Source organism: Carcharhinus amblyrhynchos, chromosome 25 (assembly GCF_965287045.1).
Source record: "Carcharhinus amblyrhynchos chromosome 25, sCarAmb.v2.hapA, whole genome shotgun sequence".
NCBI lineage: Eukaryota > Metazoa > Chordata > Chondrichthyes > Carcharhiniformes > Carcharhinidae > Carcharhinus > Carcharhinus amblyrhynchos.
The window spans coordinates 10,031,213-10,052,050 of record NC_137348.1 but is presented as its reverse complement, the minus strand read 5'-3'; the positions used below and the strand labels follow the sequence as shown (position 1 = coordinate 10,052,050).

The 20,838-nt window shown below is 48.3% G+C and overlaps 1 protein-coding gene across 1 annotated transcript in view; it reads right to left on the bottom strand.

Moving 5' to 3' along the window:
* Positions 1 to 20,838, bottom strand: part of LOC145358415 (adenylate kinase isoenzyme 1-like) — a 150,814-nt gene that overhangs the window by 116,705 nt on the left and 13,271 nt on the right. The window contains exons 2-5 of the mRNA XM_080212466.1: positions 10,142 to 10,328; positions 6,313 to 6,474; positions 4,749 to 4,921; positions 1,440 to 1,553 (exon numbers count right to left, since the gene is read on the bottom strand). Coding sequence (XP_080068592.1) covers positions 1,440 to 1,553; positions 4,749 to 4,921; positions 6,313 to 6,474; positions 10,142 to 10,328 — 636 coding nt within the window. The remainder of the gene's footprint in view (positions 1 to 1,439; positions 1,554 to 4,748; positions 4,922 to 6,312; positions 6,475 to 10,141; positions 10,329 to 20,838) is intronic.

Below are 20,838 nucleotides of genomic sequence, written 5' to 3'. Positions count from 1 at the left end.
CGCTAACCGCTGTGCCATCGTGCTGATACAACGACAAGGCAGCGAAAGCTGTGATGGATGGAAGGGACAGTTTCTAGCCCTCGATGGGTGGTTAGCACTGCTGCCCCACAATGCCAGGGACCCGGGTCCAATTCCACCCTCGGGTCACTGTCTGTGTGGAGTTTGCATGTTCTCCCCGTGTCTGCATGGGTTTCCTCCGGGTGCTCCGGTTTCCTTCCACAGTCCAAAGATGCGCAAGTTAAGTGGATTGGCTGTGCTAAATTGCCCCTTAGTGTCCTAAGATGTGCCAGTTCGGGGGATTAGCAGGATAAAGAGGTGGGGTTACAGAAAAAGATCTGGTTGGAATCCTCTGGCAAAGAGTTGGTGCAGACATGATGGGCTGAATGGCCTCCTTCTGCTCTGCAGGGATTCTATGATCGCACAAAATTCAGATCGTTAATAGATCCTGATGTGTCAAACACTGGGATCAGATTGATACTGATTTTAACTTGAGAACCTGGTTTAAATTGAGCTGAACTTCCCAGCACTGTTATTGAGTGGACAGATTCTAGTTGAATATCTGTGGGTGTCTGAGTCCTCCCTCTGACTCGATGATCACAAATCCACAGCACGACACTACCTTATAAAGAGGCAGAAGCAGAGAGAGCTCTGGATGACTGATGAGAACATACAAACATTCCGGTTAAGAACATGAGCTGGCCATTCGGCCCCTCGAGCCTGGTCCAGCCATCCAATGAGATCTAACTGTGGCCTGAACTCCACTTTCCTGTCCCACCCACTATACCCAATGACCTTCTTCTCAATGAAGAATTTATATCACTCAGCCAACTAAATGCTGAACACCTCTCCCACTATCTGGGGAAGAGAGTTCCATAGGTATGGGGAGAGGGGGGGGAACTGTGATGTGGAGGAAACATTGAGCGGGATTGTCTGGCTGTGCTTGCCCTGAAATCGGAAAATCCCACCCGAGGTCAACGGACCTTTCCATGGTCCACTCCGATTCCGGGCGGAGCAGGAAAATTTGCCCCATTCTCTCTGTACCCACTCTGCCAAAACCTTTCAGAATTTTAAAGACCCCGATTAGGTTGCCTCTCTGCCTTTTCCCAAAGTAAAGAGGCCCATTACGTCCACCCTTTCCCGATGTGTAAACCCAGACAATTCTGGTATCTTCCTTTGAAGTTTTCCCAGCACCCTCTCCAGCGCCTCTGCATCCCTTTTTTTCCAAAATGGTAACCAGCACTTGCACACTGTGTGGTCTAACCAAGGTTCAATATAGGCTTAACATTGCTTCTCTACTTGAAAATATCACCTCTCTAGTGCCTGATTTGTCCTTTTTACAGCCGCGCTAACCTGCGGTGTCACTTTTAGTGATTGTTGTGTTTGGACTTTGCTTCAGGCTTCAGTTCAATTCATTGCGCACTAGGCCAGAGAGTCCTCACCTGTTCGTCAAACGTGAAGGCCTGGCTGATCTCCTTCGGAAACCCATCCACAATGAAGCCCTTTGCATCCGGGTGCCTCATAAACTGATGCTTCAACTCCTCGATGGCCGTTTCCTGAGAGAAGGCGAGGAAAGACACATTTTAGGGCATTTGACATCTTTCCCAGGTGGCAGCGGGATGGCAAAATGTCTTGGCTCCCAGCGTTTCCCACACAACTTGCAGACAGCCACTTGGAGAAGTTGGCTACTGTTAGAATGCAACCGGTAACAACTTTGATTGGACGTAATGCGACCAATCAGAACAAGATGTAAGGGTCAGCTGACCCATTATGGAACCAATTACAGAGTGATATAATAGTCAGCTGATTCACTCCAAATAAGGAACTATGTAGCATTGTGGAGAGCTTGGAGTGGCCCAGGGCGAGGCCCCAAGTTTGGAGTAATGATGTTTCTTTATTAAACACTTTTTTTCATTTATGAGTTGGAGTAAGTTTTGTTGTATTTTCATTAGCTGCATTTTTGAAGAGTTCCTTCTGAAGAAACAGCCAGCGGCCAGGTTTTCAATGATACTGTCCCAACTTGGAACAATGCCACTCCTGCCAAGTTCCATGGGCACAAACTGCCCTGTATAGGTAGAGTAAGAAGTCTCACAGCACCAGGTTAAAGTCTGACTGGTTTATTTGGAATCGCGGTGAAGGAGCAGCGCTCTAAAAGCTCGTAATTCCAAATAGACCAGTTGGACTTTAACCTGGTGTTGTGAGACTTCTTACTGTGCCCACCCCAGTCCAATGCCGGCATCCCTTCATGCTGTTTAGATAGGGGAACAAGCCCGTTTAAATACTATCTCAGAAAAACAGTGCACCAGATGCCCAGTGTCGCAGAGCAACCCAGGAAGCATGGTTTGCAGCAGCAGAAGACAGAACAAAAAGGGGTAAACAGACAGCCTGACTGTAGTATCCACACTCACTGCAGGCAGCCACACGACAAACTATAAATAACTATATCTCAGGCGGCACCCCAGGTGAGATCTTTCCGAGGTTACAACAACAATAAAAGAATCAATGCCACTTATTGAGACTCCACAATGTTTAGAGGAGCCATTGCGCCTCTGGAAAACTAATCAAATATCAGGGAAATGGGGACGATTAACACACCATTGAAATTGACTCGATAACTACAGTGCTTTGATATTGCAAACAGGTAGACAGGATATGTTCAGACAATGACTAAAGATAAAGCACACAGGACAATGGATCAACTTAACATGATCATAGAATCCCTACAGCACAGAAACAGGCCATTTGGCCCATTGAGTCTGCACCGACCACAATCCCACCCAGGCTCTACTCCCATATCCCTACATATTTACCCACTAATCTCTCTAACCCTCTAACCTATGCATCTCATGACACTAAGGGGCAATTTTCTTTTAGCGCGGTCAATCAACTTAACCTGCACATCTTTGGATTGTGGGAGGAAACTGGAGCACCCGGAGGAAACCCACGCAAACACGAGGAGAATGTGCAAGCTCCACACAGACAGTGACCCGAACTGGGAATCGAACCCAGGTCCCTAGAGTTGTGAAGCAGCAGTGCTAACCACTGTGCTACCGTGCCGATCAAAACAAAACTTTAACAAATTTAAAATAACAATCTGATGACCTAAGTGAAATGTAGCACTTTGTTACATGTAGAAGTACAAGAATGTGTAAGAACCTATGATTAGCAGAGTAGCTCAGGAACAAGCTGGAATTACAGCTCCGAGTTCTGCTCTCCCTCGTGCATGTTGAATAAAGCCATTTTTGTTGAAGTTCACAGGGAATTATTAACCCCACACACTTTGTTTAGAATCCCTACAGTGCAGAAGACCATTTGAGCCTGCATCAGCTACAGTCCCAGCAGGGCCCTATCCCCATAACCCCACATATTTACCCTGCCAATCCCCCTAACATTGAGGGTCAATTTAGCTTGGCCAATTCACCCAATCTGCACATTTTGGACTGTGGGAAGAAATCAGAGCACCCACAGAAAACTCACAGACACAGAGAAACACACACACAGGGAAGTACCTTACATTTAAAAACGAAACCTTTTACATACTACCTATCTGTGGTTGGAATCAGTTGGCATCACTCTCATTTCTCTCAATCTCTAAGTCGGAAGTTTGTGGATTCAAATCCCACACAAGATAACCTGAGCACCGACCCCAGCTGACACTCCAGTGTGCTGCTGCAGGAGGGCTACACTGTTTGAGCCTTCTTTTGGAAGAGAAATTAAACTGAGAACCCATCTGGCAGAGCGGATAGCACTGCTGCCCCTCAGCGCCAGGGACCTGGGTTCGATTCCAGCCTTGGGTCACTGTGCAGAGTCTGTATATTCTCCCCGTGTCTGTGTGGGTTTCCTCCGGGCGCTCTGATTTCCTCCCACACTCTAAAAATGTGCAGATTAGGTGGATTGGCCATGCCAAATTGTCCATTAGTGTCCCAAGATGTATAGGATAGGAGGATTAGTGAGGTGTGGGCTGCAGGGGTAGGACAGGGATGTGGGTAGGATGCCGAGTTGGTGCAGACTTGATAGACTGAATGGCCTCCTTCTGCACTGTAGGAATTCTATTATTCTATAATTTAACGCGAGGGTCACCACACCTCAGGCAAGGAGCAAGGTTCAGAAGTGCGGCCTTTAGTGTGATAAGCAGCATGGTGGCACAGTGGTTAGCACTGCTGCCTCAGAGCGCCAGGGACCCAGGTTCAATTCTGGCCTTGGGTGATTGTGTGGAGTTTGCATGTTCTCCCTGTGTCTGCGTGGGTTTCCTCCGGGTGCTCCGGTTTCCTCCCATGGTCCAAAGATGTACAGGTTAGGCGGATTGGCCATGCTAAATTCAGTGTTAAAGGGATTGGCAGGGTAAATACATGGGGTTATGGGGATAGGGCCCATGGGGTGGGACCGTGTCGATGCAGAGCCGATGGGCCAGATGGCCTTCCTCTGTACTGTAGGGACTCTAAACAAAGCGTGTGAGGTCAGTAGTTCTCAGGTACATTCTCCACGGCAATGCCTCGACCAGAGTCAACTAGCCAACCAATCAGCACTCTTTATTCGTGGAATATAATTTGTTACTCTCTTTGAAATTTGGTATTCTTGCATTTGTCCTGATGAGTGCAAGATGAAAAGCTTCGACCTGTCTATTATATCGGCAACACTGAAGATTTACGTTCCGACACAGTCACCATTGGAACCAATTTCCTTTCCTGCTCCAACGCCCTGCCTCGTTTGTAACCATGTTGTTTGGATTTGTATCGTTTCAGTTTGCTCACCGGAGGTGCCAACTCCCCGTTGGCGATGATCTGTGCGATGAGCTCCCACTTCCGGTCGCTGGTCGCGTGGTGCAGCATCTGGCGACGTAAGATCTCGCCCACCGAAACGGACTCAAATCCGTATCGCCTGGCCATCTTGGCACTTTGCGTCCCTTTCCCACTCCCTGGACCACCTACAGAGGGGCACAATTCAAAAAAAAACCACACAGCTCACAAGCACGAAGAACAGGTCAAGGTGCATTCACACTGCACGGCGCAAGGGGGTTTGGTTGAGGGGGGGAGGGCAGGTGCAGGTGAGGGATGAGGAAAAAGGGAGGAAAATGGAAAAGCAGAGGGAGTGAGCCGTTGCCCCGATGCGGTTCCAAGAGTTTGTTGCAGCAACTATGTCAAAAACAGCAACATATGTCCATGTTGGTGAGACATGTGGCTCGGACACCAAACTTGGAGCTGACGGTATTCCCAGGCGCTGCCATTTCCTATGTTACACCATTACGTTAGGGTGGCACGGTGGCACAGCAGTTAGCAGTGCTGCCTCACAGCACCAGGGACCCAGGTTCGATTCGCAGCTTGGGTCACTGCCTGCGTGGAGTTTGCACATTCTCCCCGTCTCTGTGTGGGTTTCCTCTGGGTGCAAAGGTTTCCTCTCACAGTCCGAAAGATGTGCAGGTTCGATGGATTGGCTGTGCCAAACTGCCCCTTAGTGTCAGGGGTACTAGCTAGGGCAAATATGTGGGGGTTATGGGGATAAGGGCTGGGTGGGATTGTGGTTGGTGCAGACTCGATGGGCTGAATGGCCTCCCACTCCAGTGTAGGGATTCTGTGATTCCATGATTTCCGAAGTATTTCATTGGCTGTGAAATGCTCCAGGATGGTGTGAGGTCCCAAAAGGTATGATATAAATGCAAGATCCTCCTCTCACTCAGCCCCAACTAAATAGGAACCCTGCACGGCCTCCTGCTCACAGTAACTTCATTGCAGTGTTAATGTAAGCCTACTTGTGACACTAATAAGTAAACATTAAGCTCTCTGTTGTGCTAGGTCATTGGAAAATCTATGGTCTAAATCAGTGGGAATTCCCATTGATAGCAATGGGGTCAGAGAATCCCACTGCTGGCAAACAACGCGCCACCTCACCCACCCCCCCCAGGCTGGAAACAGGCGACTGAGAGGCTGGAGAATCGCCCTCAATATCTCTCAGAAAATTCACTTCTTAAATCGAGAAGACAGGCGTGAGGATTCCGCCACACTGAGGAGCAGAATCACAGAATCCTACAATGCAGAAGAGGCCCTTCGGCCCATCGAGTCTGCACTGACACATGAAATGCCCTGGTCTGCCCACCTAACCCCACTTGCCAGCCCTTGGCCCACAGCCTTGAATGTTACGGTGTGCCAAGTACTCACCCGGCTACTTTTAAAGTGTGCCTCCACCACCCTCCCAGGCAGCGCATTCCAGACCCTCACCACCCTCTGGGCCACCTCCCAGACCGAGTCGGAGTGGAAAAAACACTGGGGTTCCTTCACGGAGAAGCAGACACCCTTTAGAGGAAGCCAGGGGCAGACTTACCAATGACAAAAATAATGCAAGGCCTTGTTTTGGTTGGGTCGAACACATCATATTCTTGAATCAGTCCGGAAGATTCCGTCATATCTGAGTCACTTTCAATTGAGAATTGGGCCTGGATTGGGGGCAGCCGGTCATAGCGACGGTAAGGAGCAACTCCGGCATCTAACAGAAGAAAACATTGGTTAGTAAAGGCACGAAACACTTACAGATGTTCACACATTGGGCAGGATTTTACAGCCTCGCTTGGGCGAGACTGGAAACTCCCATCCGAGATCAACAGGAGACTTCCATTGTCTGACGCTCGCCCTCTCTGATTCCGTGGCGGGCGAGGTAGTAGATTCCGGCCATTTAATCTGCCTCAATTCCTTTCATTTCTTTGGGATCCTCGGTACAATCCTGAGAGGATCAGTTATACATGGTGACAGTGGCACACTGGTTAGCCTTTTGCCTCACAGCGCCAGGGACGCGGGTTCGATTCCTGGCTTGGGTCACTGCCTGTGTGGAGTCTGCACATTCTCCCCGTGTCTGCGTGGGTTTCCTCCGGGCGCTCCGGTTTCCTCCCACGGTCAGAAAGACATGCTGGTTAGGTGGATTGGCCGTGCTAAATTCTTCCTCAGTGTGGCGGCTAGGGGATTTTCACAGTAACTTCATTGCAGTGTTAATGTAACTTGTGACTAATAAATAAAACTTTAGTTTTAAGCTTTTAACCTGGGCAACTCATTCAGGTATATAAATTTAATCTTCCCCTCCACCTACCTGAGAGAGTTGGTTTTTTAATTCATTCGTGGGACATGGGCATCGCTGGCTGGCCCATGGTCCGAGTTGCCCTGGGGGGGCGCAGTTAAGAGTCAACCGCATTGCTGTGACTCTGCAGTCACCTGTAGGCCAGACCAGGTAAGGACAGCAGATTCCCCTCCCTAAAGGTGAACCAGGCGGGTTTTTTTCTGACAATCGATAAAGATTTCACGATCATCGGTAGATCCTTAATTCCGGATTTTTAAAATTGAATTGAAATTCCATTTGCCGCGGTGAGATTCGAACCCAGTTCCCCAGCTGAGTTTCTAGATTAATGAACGAGTGAGAATGAGATTAAGCCATCACCTCCCACTTGCTGTTTGTATGGTACCAGGTTCACTGGCAACCCTCCAGGGCCTCACCCGCCTGACTATTATCCACGTATAGAGGTCATTGAGACCTTATAATGCAGAAGGATGCCACCCAGCCCACTGAGTCTGTGCCAGCTCCCCCTGGAGTGATTTGGTCAGTACCATTCCTCCAATCAGTCCCTGGTGCCCTGCCAGCTTATTGCCCTCAAACGCCTACCCAATTTCCCATCACAAATTTATTCTGGTTGCTTTGATTTAACATCAAGCTAGACAGTGAAGGTCATCTACAGAGTGCCTCAGCAGACTGGCCATGCAAACCAAGACTGTAGCAGTTTAGATGGAAGGGAACGGGGGCTCCAACAAGACTTTAATGAGGCCCCATGTTATGGACCTCTGAGAATAAAAATAAAGTTTATTTATTAGTGTCAGAAGTAGGCTTTCATTAACATTACAATGAAGTTACTGTGAAAATCCCCTCGTCGCCACACTCCGGCCCACCAACCTAATCCATACATCTTTGGACCGTGGGAGGAAACTGGAGCGGCCAGACAAAACCCTGTTCGGGTACACAGAGAGAATTTAGCACGGCCAATCCACCTAACCAACACGTCTTTCAGACTGTAGGAGGAAACCAGAGCACACGGAGGAAACCCATAAGCTCCCAGATTAAGACAGCAATGGCTTGTCAAATTAGGCAGCCCAACATAATGGGCAGCACGATGGGACAGTGGTTAGCACTGCTGCCTCACAGCACCAAGGACCCAGGTTCGATTCCAGCCTCGGATTACTGTCTGTGTGGAGTTTGCACATTCTCCCCGTGGCTGTGTGGGTTTCCTCTGGGCGCTCCAGTTTCCTCCCACAGTCCAGAGTTGTATGGATTAGGTTGATGGGCTATGCTAAAATATCCCTTAGTGTCTAAAGATGTGCAGGTTAGGTGGATTGGCCGTGCTGAGTGTATGGGGTTGCCGGGAAAAGACGGAGGGACAGAGTTGCAAGAATAGGGCCTCGGCAGGGCTCGTTGTCAGTGCAGGCTCGATGGGCCAAACGGCCTCCTTCTGCACTGTAGGAATTTTACAATTCTACACTGTGGAGAATTACTGATTAATTCTCTGCATGAGGAAGTACCTGGCTGAGGTTGCTTATGAAGTAAATAACTCTAAAACTGCTGAAGAGACAGCAGCCTCATTTCACCACTGCTCTGGAATTACTCTTTATCTCAGGTCGAAAGCCTCTGATTGTTAATACAAAATGCAGAATGTTCCAGGAGCAGCACAATATTATCAGTTGACAAATAGTAATCGGCTTGAGACTAACTCTTAATTCTTCACTGAAAGTAGCAGATAGGAACATGAGTGATTTAGAAGGAAGTTAATTGTTTCATTGCGAAGTGGACTCTGCCCGTTGTGGGCACTCCTCTACAGAACAATCATCCAGTCCACTGTCTATATAAACAGCCGTGGCCTTGGCTCGCAGAGTCTATCTTCATCCAGACGGTTTAAAAGGTTTAATTTCAGGGTATTATTTCTAAGAGACATGGAAGAAAATAATCCGCCTCTATCCAAAAAAAAATCTGACATTAAACATATTCAGTACAATTTAGTAACGTTCGCAAATGAAATGTTTTTTTTTGGATAGCATGTTGGCACAGTGGTTGGCACTGCTGCCTCACAGTGCCAGGGGACCGGGTTCAATTCCGGCCTTGGGTGGAGTTTGCATGTTCTCCCCGTGTCTATGTGGGTTTCCTCCAACACTCTGAAGATGTGCAGGTTTAGGTGGATTGGCCATGCTAAATTGCCCTTGCTGTACAAAGATATATAGATTAGGGGGATTAGAAATATGTTGGATTACAGGGATAGAATGGGCCTGCATAAAGAGTGGGTTGAAAGGTCTCCTTCTACACTGTAAGGATTCTATATTGACAACTAGTGACCCTGGCTTCCCTATCTACAGCTGGTCTTTTGTTTTCCGTGACCAGCCACATTTCGCATCGATGCCAGGTTTGCAATTCAAGGAGGAAGCAATATCTGGGGGCGGAGTGTGTGTGTGTGTGTGTGTGTGTGTGTGTGTGTGTGTGTGTGTGTGTGGTGGTGGTGGTGGTGTCTGGGGGAAGCTCCATCCCATTCAGTGGAAGCAACACCTGGGGGATGTTGGCGAGTAACATCCTGAGGACGATGTCTTGCCGAGCAACATCTGGAGAAAGTAATGGCTGGTGGAGAGAAGTCTGGGGAAGCATCCTCTCTGGTCCAATGCCATGAAAGTTACCCGGCCACAGCTCTTTCTCCAGATGTTGCTGGTTGCAACATTCGCAGAAAGTAACATCCGGAACTTCATCTAAGGCTCAGAGAGCATTGCGTTCTACCCACAGTCTCCCGCCAACTCTCCAATCTTATGCTGTGGGCCAGGAGACACCGTGAGCAAGGGGGAGGTGGTGGCACAGCGATATTGTCGCTGGGCTAGCAATCCACAGACCCCAGGCTCGAATCCCGCCACGGCATTCAATGAAAATTAAATTTTAAAAAATATTCTGGAATTAAAAGCCAAAAGATCACCATGAAACCACTATCGTAACAAAAATGTCATCTAGTTCACTAACACCCTTTAGGGAAGGAAATCAGCTGTCCTTACCTGGTCTGGCCTACATGTGACTCCAGGTCAAAATGAAAGGAGTCTCACCTGAGCTCTGCGGGTTGCGACTGAAGGTCAATTTAATTTTGGACACTCACCCGTTCGGAATATTGGCTTCTTTCCCTGCCCACCATTGATTGGGGGCAACGGCTGACGTTCCTGGCTGATAAACGTGTCCCATTTCACTTTCTCCGGCCCTCCTAACTCCCGCACTCTCTGCAAGCATCCCTCGAGGTACTCGACCGGATCGTCAGGCCGGCTGTACATCAGGCCTGTCAACATGCTCTGGGGGAGAACAGAAAGGACAGTGAATTATTTCACCCTGAAACGTAGAAAAGTGAGGAAGGGGTTTAGCTGTAATCTGATAAATCCATCCATTTCCAATCTTTCCATCGTTACCTCCCCTACATTTCTTACATGAAAACACCAAAGACTCGAACCTCTGGCTTCCAATGTTTTTCATTGTTGTTGTCCTTCACAGAGTCAACAAAGATGGAGGCCACTCGTCCCATCATACCTGTGCTAGCTCTTTCGAAGAACTACCTCATTAAACCCCTTGCTCTCTCTCCTGTAACCCTGCAGATTACTTTTCCACTCCAATTCCCTTTTGTAAATCATTATTGCAAATCGCTTCCACCCTCCTCATGGCATTTGTTGACTATTTATTTTCCCTCAGATCCCCTCTGGCCTAGTTGTGGACAACAGATACCTTTTAAGAGCTCATTAGGTCTCCTGTCTGTAGGTGTTGTTCCCAATGTTTGTACAAGAACAGGTCAGAGGTTAGGAATACTGCAGCCAGTAACTCACCTCCTAACTCCCCACCATTGACAAGGCACAAGTCAGGAGTGTGATGGGATACTCTGCACTTGCCTGGATGGGTGCAGCTCCAACAACACTCAAGAACACTCCAGGATAAAGCAGCCCACTTGATTGGCACCCCATCCACAAACATCCACTCCCTCCACCACCAATGCTCAGTAGCTGCAGTGCGTACTATCTACAAGATGCACTCCAAAAGATCCTTAGACAGCACCTCCCAAACTCCCGACCACTTCCATCTCGAAGGACGAGGGCAGCAGATACATGGGAACACCACCAAGTTCCCCTCCAAGACACTCACCATCCCGACTTGGAAATATATCGGCCGTTCCTTCGCTGTCACTGGGTCAAAATCTCAAATTCCCTCCCTAACGGCATTGTGGGTCAACTCACAGCACGTGGACTGCAGCGGTTCAAGAAGGCAGCTCACCACCACCTTCTCAAGGGCAACTAGGGATGGGCAATAAATGCTGGCCAGCCAGCAATGCCCATGTCCCATGAATGAATAAAAGCAAATGTGAGAGAATCTGTGTTTAATCCTCATCTCTACTGAGGAATGAATGAGAGACCTGCATTTCTATAGCGTCCCAATCCAACTAACCTGCACATCTGTGAAGTGTAGAAGGAAACTGGAGCACCCGGGATTCCATGATTCTATTTGTACACATTGTAATAATTTGTTGACCTATCTTTTCCCCTCACATCACCTCCGGTGCTTTTGCCTACTTGTGAACGGTGCCCTTTAAGAGCTGGTCAGGTCTTCCCTCCAAGAGCTGATGTTAAATATCTTCAGGACAAAACACCAACAGAAAATGAGCCAAGGAGCAGCTTACAGCTCGAGCACCAATGGAATGATGCAAATACAAGTTGGAGCTGACTCCTATCTCAGGTGAAGAAAAGCAGATCCCAAACTCTGGAGCCAGGGGAGCAAGGCAAAGGCCAAATATCCTGCTGGTCATCACCATCACCCTGCCACTCCCAGCACCTCAGCCCAACCCCTCACCTTGCCGCTGTTTCCAACTCACAGAGTCCAGCCACACATACTCACACAGGAATGAATTCTTAGAAACATCACAGAATCCCTATAATGCAGAAGGAGGCCATTTGGCCCATCAGGTCTGCACCAACCCCCCAGCAGAGCATCCCACCCAGATCCTAACGCTGTAATCCCACACATTTACCCCACTAATCCCCCTAACCTTGGATACTAAGGGGCAATTTAGCATTTTCAATCAACCTAACCTGCTGGACTGAGGGAGGAAACTGGAGCACCCAGAGGAAACCCACGCAAACACAGGGAGAACGTGCAGACTCCACACAGACAGTGACCCAAGCCGGGCAGCGAACCCGGGTCCCTGGCGCTGTGAGGCAGCAGTGCTAACCACTGTGCCACCCTGCGATAGCCAGTTTTCATGATTGAAATTACAGCTACTGTAATGATTTACAAAACATACTCAGTGTGAAGGCGTTTCGATACGTATGCATGGGGGATGGTGGGGTGGGAATATTAAAGTTAAAGATTAAAGTTTATTTAATAGTCACAAATAAGGCTTATGTTAACACTGCAATGAAGTTACTGTGAAATTCCCCTGGTTGCCATACACACTGGCACCTGTTCAGGTCAGTGCACTTAACCAGCACGTCTTTCAGGTTGTGGGAGGAAACCGATATAGAACGTATGTACACAGAATCCCTACAGTGCAGAAGGAGGCCATTCGGCCCATCGAGTCTGCACCGACCACAATCCCACCCAGGCCCTATCTCCATAAACCCGTGCATTTACCCTAGCTAGTCCCCCTGACGCTAAGGGACAATTTAACGTGGCCAATATACCTAACCTATACTTCTTTGAGTGGGGGAGAAAACCGGAGCACCCGGAGGAAACCCACGCAGACATGGGGAGAACGTGCAAACATCTCTGAAGCATTAGCGCTGTCTGCAACAGAACTTGTCTGTAACGGTGTGCGGGTTGGGTTGATTGGCCATGCTAAAATTGCCCCTTAGTGTGCTAGGATGCTTAGGTTGGAGGGATTGGTGTGCAAAATGTGTAGGGATAAGGGGGTAGAGGGCCTCCTTCTGCACTGCAGGGTTCTACGATTCTACGAATGTTACGATACATCGGATTGAATAAGAGAACTGAGAGCCATTCTCTGATCCAATATTTGGTTAGGTGCAAAATGAAGTAAATATGTGTCTGTCGGTAGTAATTAGAAAGCTTGCAGACAGCACTTGGAAGCTACAGTGTTACAGGAAGTGAATGAATCAGTCAATCTGTGTTAAATTGTTAGGAACACTTGCGTAATAAAAAAAAACCACAGCAGGCTGGTAAATGTCCACACTCTGGCTGCTTAATGAAGATAATGTGGAGATGCCGGCGTTGGACTGGGGTAAACACAGTGAGAAATCTCACAACACCAGGTTAGAGTCCAACCAGTTTATTTGATAGTAAACCCACAAGCTTTCGGAAATGGTGTTCCGCTTAATGAAGGCGCAGAGACAGGATGTGACAATTTCATTCATGTTTTTCCGTGGCCCCAGAGATACTTACGGAGACCAAATTAAATTGTACAAACACTCTGAGGGACGGCAGTGGGATGGGGCTGGGTTTTAAGGTGAGGGAGGTGGAACGGAAACTCTGTGGTCCGCTTGCACTGGACCCGTCAGCCCCGCCACACTGAATCTATCAGCCAATTAGCAGCCATCCCCTGGGAGGATTGGCCAATCGGCAGAGACACCACAGGAAGATCAGCCAATTAGCAGCTGTCACATGGGAAGAGTGACCAATTAGTAGGCACCTCGCCAGACGTCCAGTCAATTGGCGTTGGGAAGGGGGGGGGTCCCTTCCCAATTCCCAATTTATCCCAGAATTTATCCTCACCCAATCGGGCATCGAGGGCAGGAGGGAAATTATGCCGTGAACCAGAAAATGGTCCCAGCCGCCAATCCAAAGGCCCCGCTCTCCTCAATCATTATGAGGATCATAGAATCCCTACAGTGCAGAAAGAGGCCATTCGGCCCATCAACCCTGCACCAACAACAATCCCACCCAGGCCCTATCCCTGTAACTGCATGCATTTACATAAGAACATAAGAAATAGGAGCAGGAGTAGGCCATCTAGCCCTTCGAGCCTGCCCCGCCATTCAATAAGATCATGGCTGATCTGTCGTGTCTCAGTTCCACATTCCCGCCCGCTCCCCATAACCCTTAATCCCCTCTCTTATCAAAAACCCATCAACCCGCGTCTTAAAAATATTTAGCGGGGTAGCCTCCACCACTTCAACGGGCAGAGAATTCCAGAGATTCACCACCCTTTGAGTGAAGAAGTTCCTCCTCAACTCCGTTCTAAACTGCCCCCCCTTTATCTTGAGGCTGTGCCCCCTAGTCCTACTGTCTTTTTTGAGCGGGAAGAGTCTTTCCACCTCTATCCTATCCATCCCATTCATCATCTTATATGTCTCAATGAGATCTCCCCTCATTCTTCTAAACTCTAACGAGTACAAGCCTAGTTTATTCAGCCTCTCCTCATAGCTCAACCCCCTCAACTCCGGTATCAGCCTAGTAAACCTCCTCTGCACTCCCTCCAGGGCCAAAATATCCTTGCGTAAGTACGGTGCCCAAAACTGCACACAGTACTCCAGCTGCGGCCTCACCAGTGCCCTGTACAGCTGCAGCAAGACCTCCCTACTTTTATATTCAATCCCCCTCGCTATGAAGGCCAGCATCCCATTCACCTTCCTGACCACCTGCTGCACCTGCAGGCTGGGTTTTTACCCTAGCTAGTCCTCCTGACACTAAGGAGCGATTTAGCCTGGCCAATTCACCTAACCCACATATCTGTGGAGTGTAGGAGGAATGCTAAATTCTCCCTCAGTGTACCCGAACAGGCACCAGAGTGTGGCAAACATAAGATACTCAGCCCATCGAGTTTGGTGACTAGGGGATTTTCACAGCAACTTCATTGCAGTATAAGTCCACTTGCGATACCAATAAATAAACTCTACCCACACGCAGGACAGGGGAGAGGGACTGGCAGCCGTGAAATCCAGCCCATGATGATCAAAATCTCCAACTGGTTTCCTTCGAAATGAGGCACCAACGCGTCCCTGTTACCGAACAAATGTTAATTATCTCCACATTAAGCTCACATTATCTGCCCTCGATACTAATCCTCAGCTCCACAGCACCAAACTGCAATCTAATGAATTCTCTGCCACCTAGCTCCACTCATACGACTGATATTGAGCTGATCCCGACAAACTCAAGGTGAGAGGGGCGAGGTATAACTCCGATATCACAGGGACTTTTTTTTTTTACGCAGAGGGTGCTGGGGGCCTGGAATGCGCTGCCAAGTAGGCTGGTGGAGGCAGACACGCTGGCATCATTTAAGAATTACCTGGATAGACACATGAGCAGCCTGGGAATGGAGGGATACAAACGAATGGTCTAGTTGGACCAATGCGCGGTACAGGTTTGGAGGGCCTGTTTCCTGCGCTGTACTGTTCTTTCTCCTAACTCAAACTTACAAATACTGCCTTGGCGTGATGGGCTGTGCTAAAGGATTGCCATCTCTCATCCCGATATCGCTGCCAACACCCTCATCCAGCCCTGCCTGTTGACAGGACAACTCTTTCCTCAGGTGGTCTCAAGCTGGGAGATGCTAATCGGTTGAAAACAGATGTACAAATTAAATATAAATCAGAATTTCCCTGGGAGGGATTCTGTTTACACCAGTACGCAGATACATCCTGTTAGCGGTGGCAGCAGTGCCAACACTGGAAAGCATCGACAGACAACGACAGGAGGTTGGATGACTCTATGATTTGATCCCAGCTTCAGCTGCGGCTCAGTTGGCAGCACTTGTGTCGGAGTCAGGAAGATGAGAGCTTGCGGTTCAGCTCCAGCAAGTTCAGTACAAGAGCGAGGTTGATAGACCCGGTGGAGTCAGAACATTAAGCCAAGGCCCCCTCCATACTTGCAGCTGGGTGGTAAAAGATCCTGTTGCACTTGTGGTGTCGTGGCCCCTTTAAGGGGCAACCCTCTTCAGGTCACATGATCGGGTCGGACCCTATGGAGCGGAGAAGCAGGAGGCGGGAACGAGGACAAGAGTCCTGGGACTGGGAGGACCTCAGTTGGAGCTGGGGAGGAGGAGGAGAATAGACCTGCGCACGTCATTGAGTCATAGAGGCCTACAACACAGGACAAGGCCCTTCGGCCCGTCATATCTGCGCCAGTCAAAGGCCGACCACTGCGTTCTGTCAGACGCTTTGGGCGCAATCTTACCGGCCACGCTCCCACCGCAGTGAGATCAGAGGATCTGGCAGGCAGCCAAATCTCTGTTCACTGTCACGGGATGAGAAAATCCCACTACTGTTCAGCTTTAGTGTGAATATAGTTTAATAAACCTTTCTCGTTGTTGGAGCCATGTCGCATTGCGTCCAATCTTTCACAACACTATACTGAAAAAGATCAAGGGAGTTCTCACGGACAACATTCTACACTCAATCGACATTATTAAAAGAAGTTGCTATTTGTGGGATCTTGCTGTGCACAACTTGGATGCTGCATTTCAATACTGACTACAGTCCCTATTGAATTTCAACAGTGCTTGTGAAAAGAACTCCTGCTTACCTGACGAAGGGGCAGCGCTCTGAAAGCTAGTGGGGTTTGCTACCAAATAAACCTGTTGGACTTTAACCTGGTGTTGTGAGACTTCTTACAGTGGTCATAGAGACAGAGAGAGAAAGGGTTTCGAAAACAAGGGTGAGAGTTCTAAACTCAGTAACAGTGTTGGATCTGAAGCCAGTGTAAGGCAGCGAGCATTGGGAGTGATGGGTGGATGGAATTGATACAACCAGCAATCGTAGTGGGGCAAGACCGAGAATCTGGCGGATCTTTTAACAATCCATTGACCTCAGGTGGTCCTGAGGCGCACGCAGCTGGAAAATCCCACCCCATAGTGCCATCCAGCTTTACAACGGAGCAGAGGTGGGGGGTGGGGGGAGGTTTGTGATCCACTGTGTGAAAGGTTTGAGGCATAGCAGGATGAGGAAAGATAGTTTACCATAGGGCAGCATGGTGGCACAGTTGTTAGCTCTGCTGCCTCACAGCGTCAGGGACCCGGGCTCAATTCTGGCCTCGGGTCACTCTCTGCCTGAGTTTCCTCCGGCTGCTCCGGTTTCCTCCCACAGTCTAAAGACGAGTGGGTTAGGCTGAACCATGCTAAATTGACCCGAGTGTCAGGGGATTAGCAGGGTATACATGTGGAAATATAGGAATAGGGCCTGGGTGGGATTGTGGTCAGGGCAGGTTTGATGGGCCAAATGGCCTCCTTCTGCAATGTAGGGATTCTATGACTCTAAATGATCAGCGTCACATCTGGGACTTGAATTAATGGAATTTCATCACTGTGGACAGGACCTTATTGGAGGGGTTGATATATGGAAATGCAGGACAGATAGGTGTGGATTTGTGGGGCAGTGATAGGTATGGAAATGTAAAAGAGATTGTAGGATGCAGATGGTGGTTTGCATGGACAATGGGGCCAAGGACAGGTTTGTTGAGGTGGAAGATTTGAGGGAAACCAAGATAGTGCTGGAGGAAAGTGAACTATGAACAATATCGGCTCACATGGGACCAGAAGGGGGTTGGCAGTATGGTGGGATAAAAGCAAAATACCACGGACGCTGGAATCTGAAACAAAAGCAGAAAAGGCTGGAAAACCTCAGCAGGTCTGACATCACCTATGGGAGGAGAATGGAGCCAACACTTCCAGTCTGGATGGCCCTTCGTCAGAGCAGGCCAGTATGGTGGGAATAGGGTCTCACAGACAAGATGGGCTTAAGACAGAGATTGAGGGGAGCGAGAGGAAGGTATGAATTCGGGACCTGGAGAAATGGGGATCTGCAGGGAAGGCTTGGCGTGGGCTAGTGTGGGGGGCGGGGGGTGGGGGAGACAGCCAAGTGAACAGAAACCTGGAATTAAAAAGCTCCCATCTGTAATTGTGATGGTGATACTACCAGATTGTCAGAAAGAAGTCTCACAACACCAGGTTAAAGTCCGACAGGAATATTGGGAATCACAAGCTTTTGGAGCGCTGCTCCTTCACTCACCTGTTGAAGGAGCAGCACTCTGAAAGCTCATGGTGCCAAATAAACCTGTCACATTGTCAGAGAAATCTGTCTGGTTCACTGTGTTCTTTTGCGAAAGGAATCTGCCATTGTTAGCACAGTGTGTGACTCTGCACTTCCCTTAACGACCCTCTGAAATTCTAACAGAGAGTCACAGAATACTGTTAATTATGAGAGGCATGGACAGGGTGGATAGTCTGAGGCTTTTTCCCCCAGGGTGAAAGTGCCAATTACAAGGCAGCACAGGTGAAAGGGAGGAAAGTTTGAGAGACAAATGCGGGGGAAATTTTTCACACAAGAGTGGCGGGTGCCTGGAACGCGCTGCCAGAGGCAGCGGTGGAAGTTAGCACATTAGCAACATTTAAGAGGCATCTGATGGGTACATGAATAGGGAGGGAATAGAGGGATACAGACCGAGTAAGGGCAGAGGGTTTTGTTTATTTGGGGCATCATGGTCGGTGCAGGCTTGGAGGGCCAAAGGGCCTGTTCCTGTGCTGCGTTTTTCTTTGTACTATCTCCACCGACGCTGCCAGCTCTGGCTGAGTATTTCTGGCAATTGCAGCAAGCCGCTCAGTTGTACAGAGATGTGCAATAAATACTGACCTTGCCAGCAACACCCACAGCCTGTGAATGAATAAAGAGTTAGCTCAGGCCCGGAAGGTGTTAAACAGGATTTAGTTTCAGTTGGATTTGAATTTAGTCTCACTTTAGTGAACAGACAACCTTCCCCGAGCCTTATTAAACAGCACACCGGGGAAGGCAAAATGTGCTGCATTATTCAGCTTTGTAAACATAAGCGTCAGCTATTAACACATCCATTAACATATCCTGTTACCTTATGTTGTAGCTGTATAAGGTGCTGGTGAGGCCACACCTGGAGTACTGTATGCAGTTTTGGTCACCTTACCCGAGAAAGGATGTACTGGCACTGGAGGGGGTGCAGAGGAGGTTGATTCCGGAGTTGAGAGGTTCCTCTATGAGGAGACACTGAGTAGACTGGGGCTATACTCATTGGAATTTAGAAAAATTAGGGAGGATCTTATAGAAACACATAAGATTACTAAGAGAATAAATAAGATAGAAGCAGGGAAGGAAGAAACTAGAACTAGGGGGCAGATTTAGGACTGAGTTGAGTAGGAACTTTTTCACCCCAAGGTGAATCTGTGGAATTCCCTGCCCAGTGAAGCAGTTGAGGCCATCTCACTGAATGTTTATAAGGCAAAGATAGATACAGTTTTGAACAGAAAAGGAATTAGGGGTTTTGGTGAGCGGGCAGGTAAGTGGAGCTGAGTCCATGAAAAGATCAGCCATGATTTTATTGAATGGCAGAGCAGGCTCGAGGGGCCAGATGGTCTACTCCTGCTCCTAGTTTTTATGTTCTTATTTGTACCACTATTAGCAGCTTCTTTATTCTTTAACACTTACATCAATCTTTCATGTCCACCACATCTTTGCCCAGTCTCTGCTAGTTTTCACCTATCACTGACCTTTGACTCTACTCCACCTCCTCTTATGCAATATTAGGCCAATACATTTCTCCTCTCTCTAGCTCTGAAAAATCATACAATCCCTACAGTGCACAGGAGGCCATTCAACCCATTGAGTCTGCACTGGCCCTTGACAGAGTATCTCACCCAGGCCCTCTCCCCTATCCCTGCAAATACACACATTTACCATGGCTAATCCATCTAACCTGCATATCTTGGGGCACTAAGGGGCAACTTAGCATGGCTAATCCACCTAACCTGCACATCTTTGGACTGTGGGAGGAAACCAAAGCACTGGAGCAAAGCCATGCAGAAATGGGGTGAATGTGCAAACTCTACACACACAGTGACCCTACTTTCTCAGATGACTAAGGAAATTTGGCATGTCAACAATGGCTCTCACCAACTTTTACAGATGCACCATAGAAAGCATTCTTTCTAGTTGTATCACAGCTCGGTATGGCTCCTGCTCTATCCAAGACCACAAGAAACTACAAAAGGTCATGAACGTAGCCCAATCCATCACGCAAACCGGCCTCACATCCATTGACTGTCTACACTTCCCACTGCCTTGGCAAAGCAGCCAGCATAATTAAGGATCATACGCCCCCCGGACATTCTCTCTTCCACCTTCTTCCATCGGGAAAAAGATACAAAATTCTGATGTCGCGTCCCAACCGACTCAAGAACAGCTTCTTCCCTGCTGCTGTCAGACTTTTGAACGGATCTTTCTCTACACCCTAGCTATTACTGTAACACTACATTCCGCACTCCCTCCTCTCCTTCTCTATAAACAGTATGCTTTGTCTGTATAGCGTGCAAGAAACAATACTTTTCACAATATACTGATACATGTTACAAGAATAAATCAAATCAAATCAAAAAACCCAAGCCGGGAATCAAACCCTGGTCCCTGGCACTATGAGGCAGCAGTGCTAACCACTGTGCCACCCAAGAGTCACACAGAGAAATGTTAACTCTGTTCTGCTCCCCATAGAAGTTGTCAGATCTGCTAGATTTTATCAGAAGTTTATGATTTCATTTTAGATTTCCAGCATCCGCAGTATATTGCTTTTATTGTAGAAGCATTAGCTGCACGCTTGACCTGACATAGAAACTAAAAGCAGGAGATGGCCATTTGGCCCTTCAAGCCTGCTCTACCATTCATTTTGATCACGACTGATCATCAAATTCAATATCCTGACCCCCCACTTCCCCCTGCATCCCTTTAGTTCCGAGGGCTATATCTAATTTCTTCTTGAAATCACACAATGCACCATTTAGCGATTAGCCCCCACCCACCCAAAAAGCTAGTGCAGATTATTATATATAATTAAACCAAAGGGCAAAAAAATTTACAT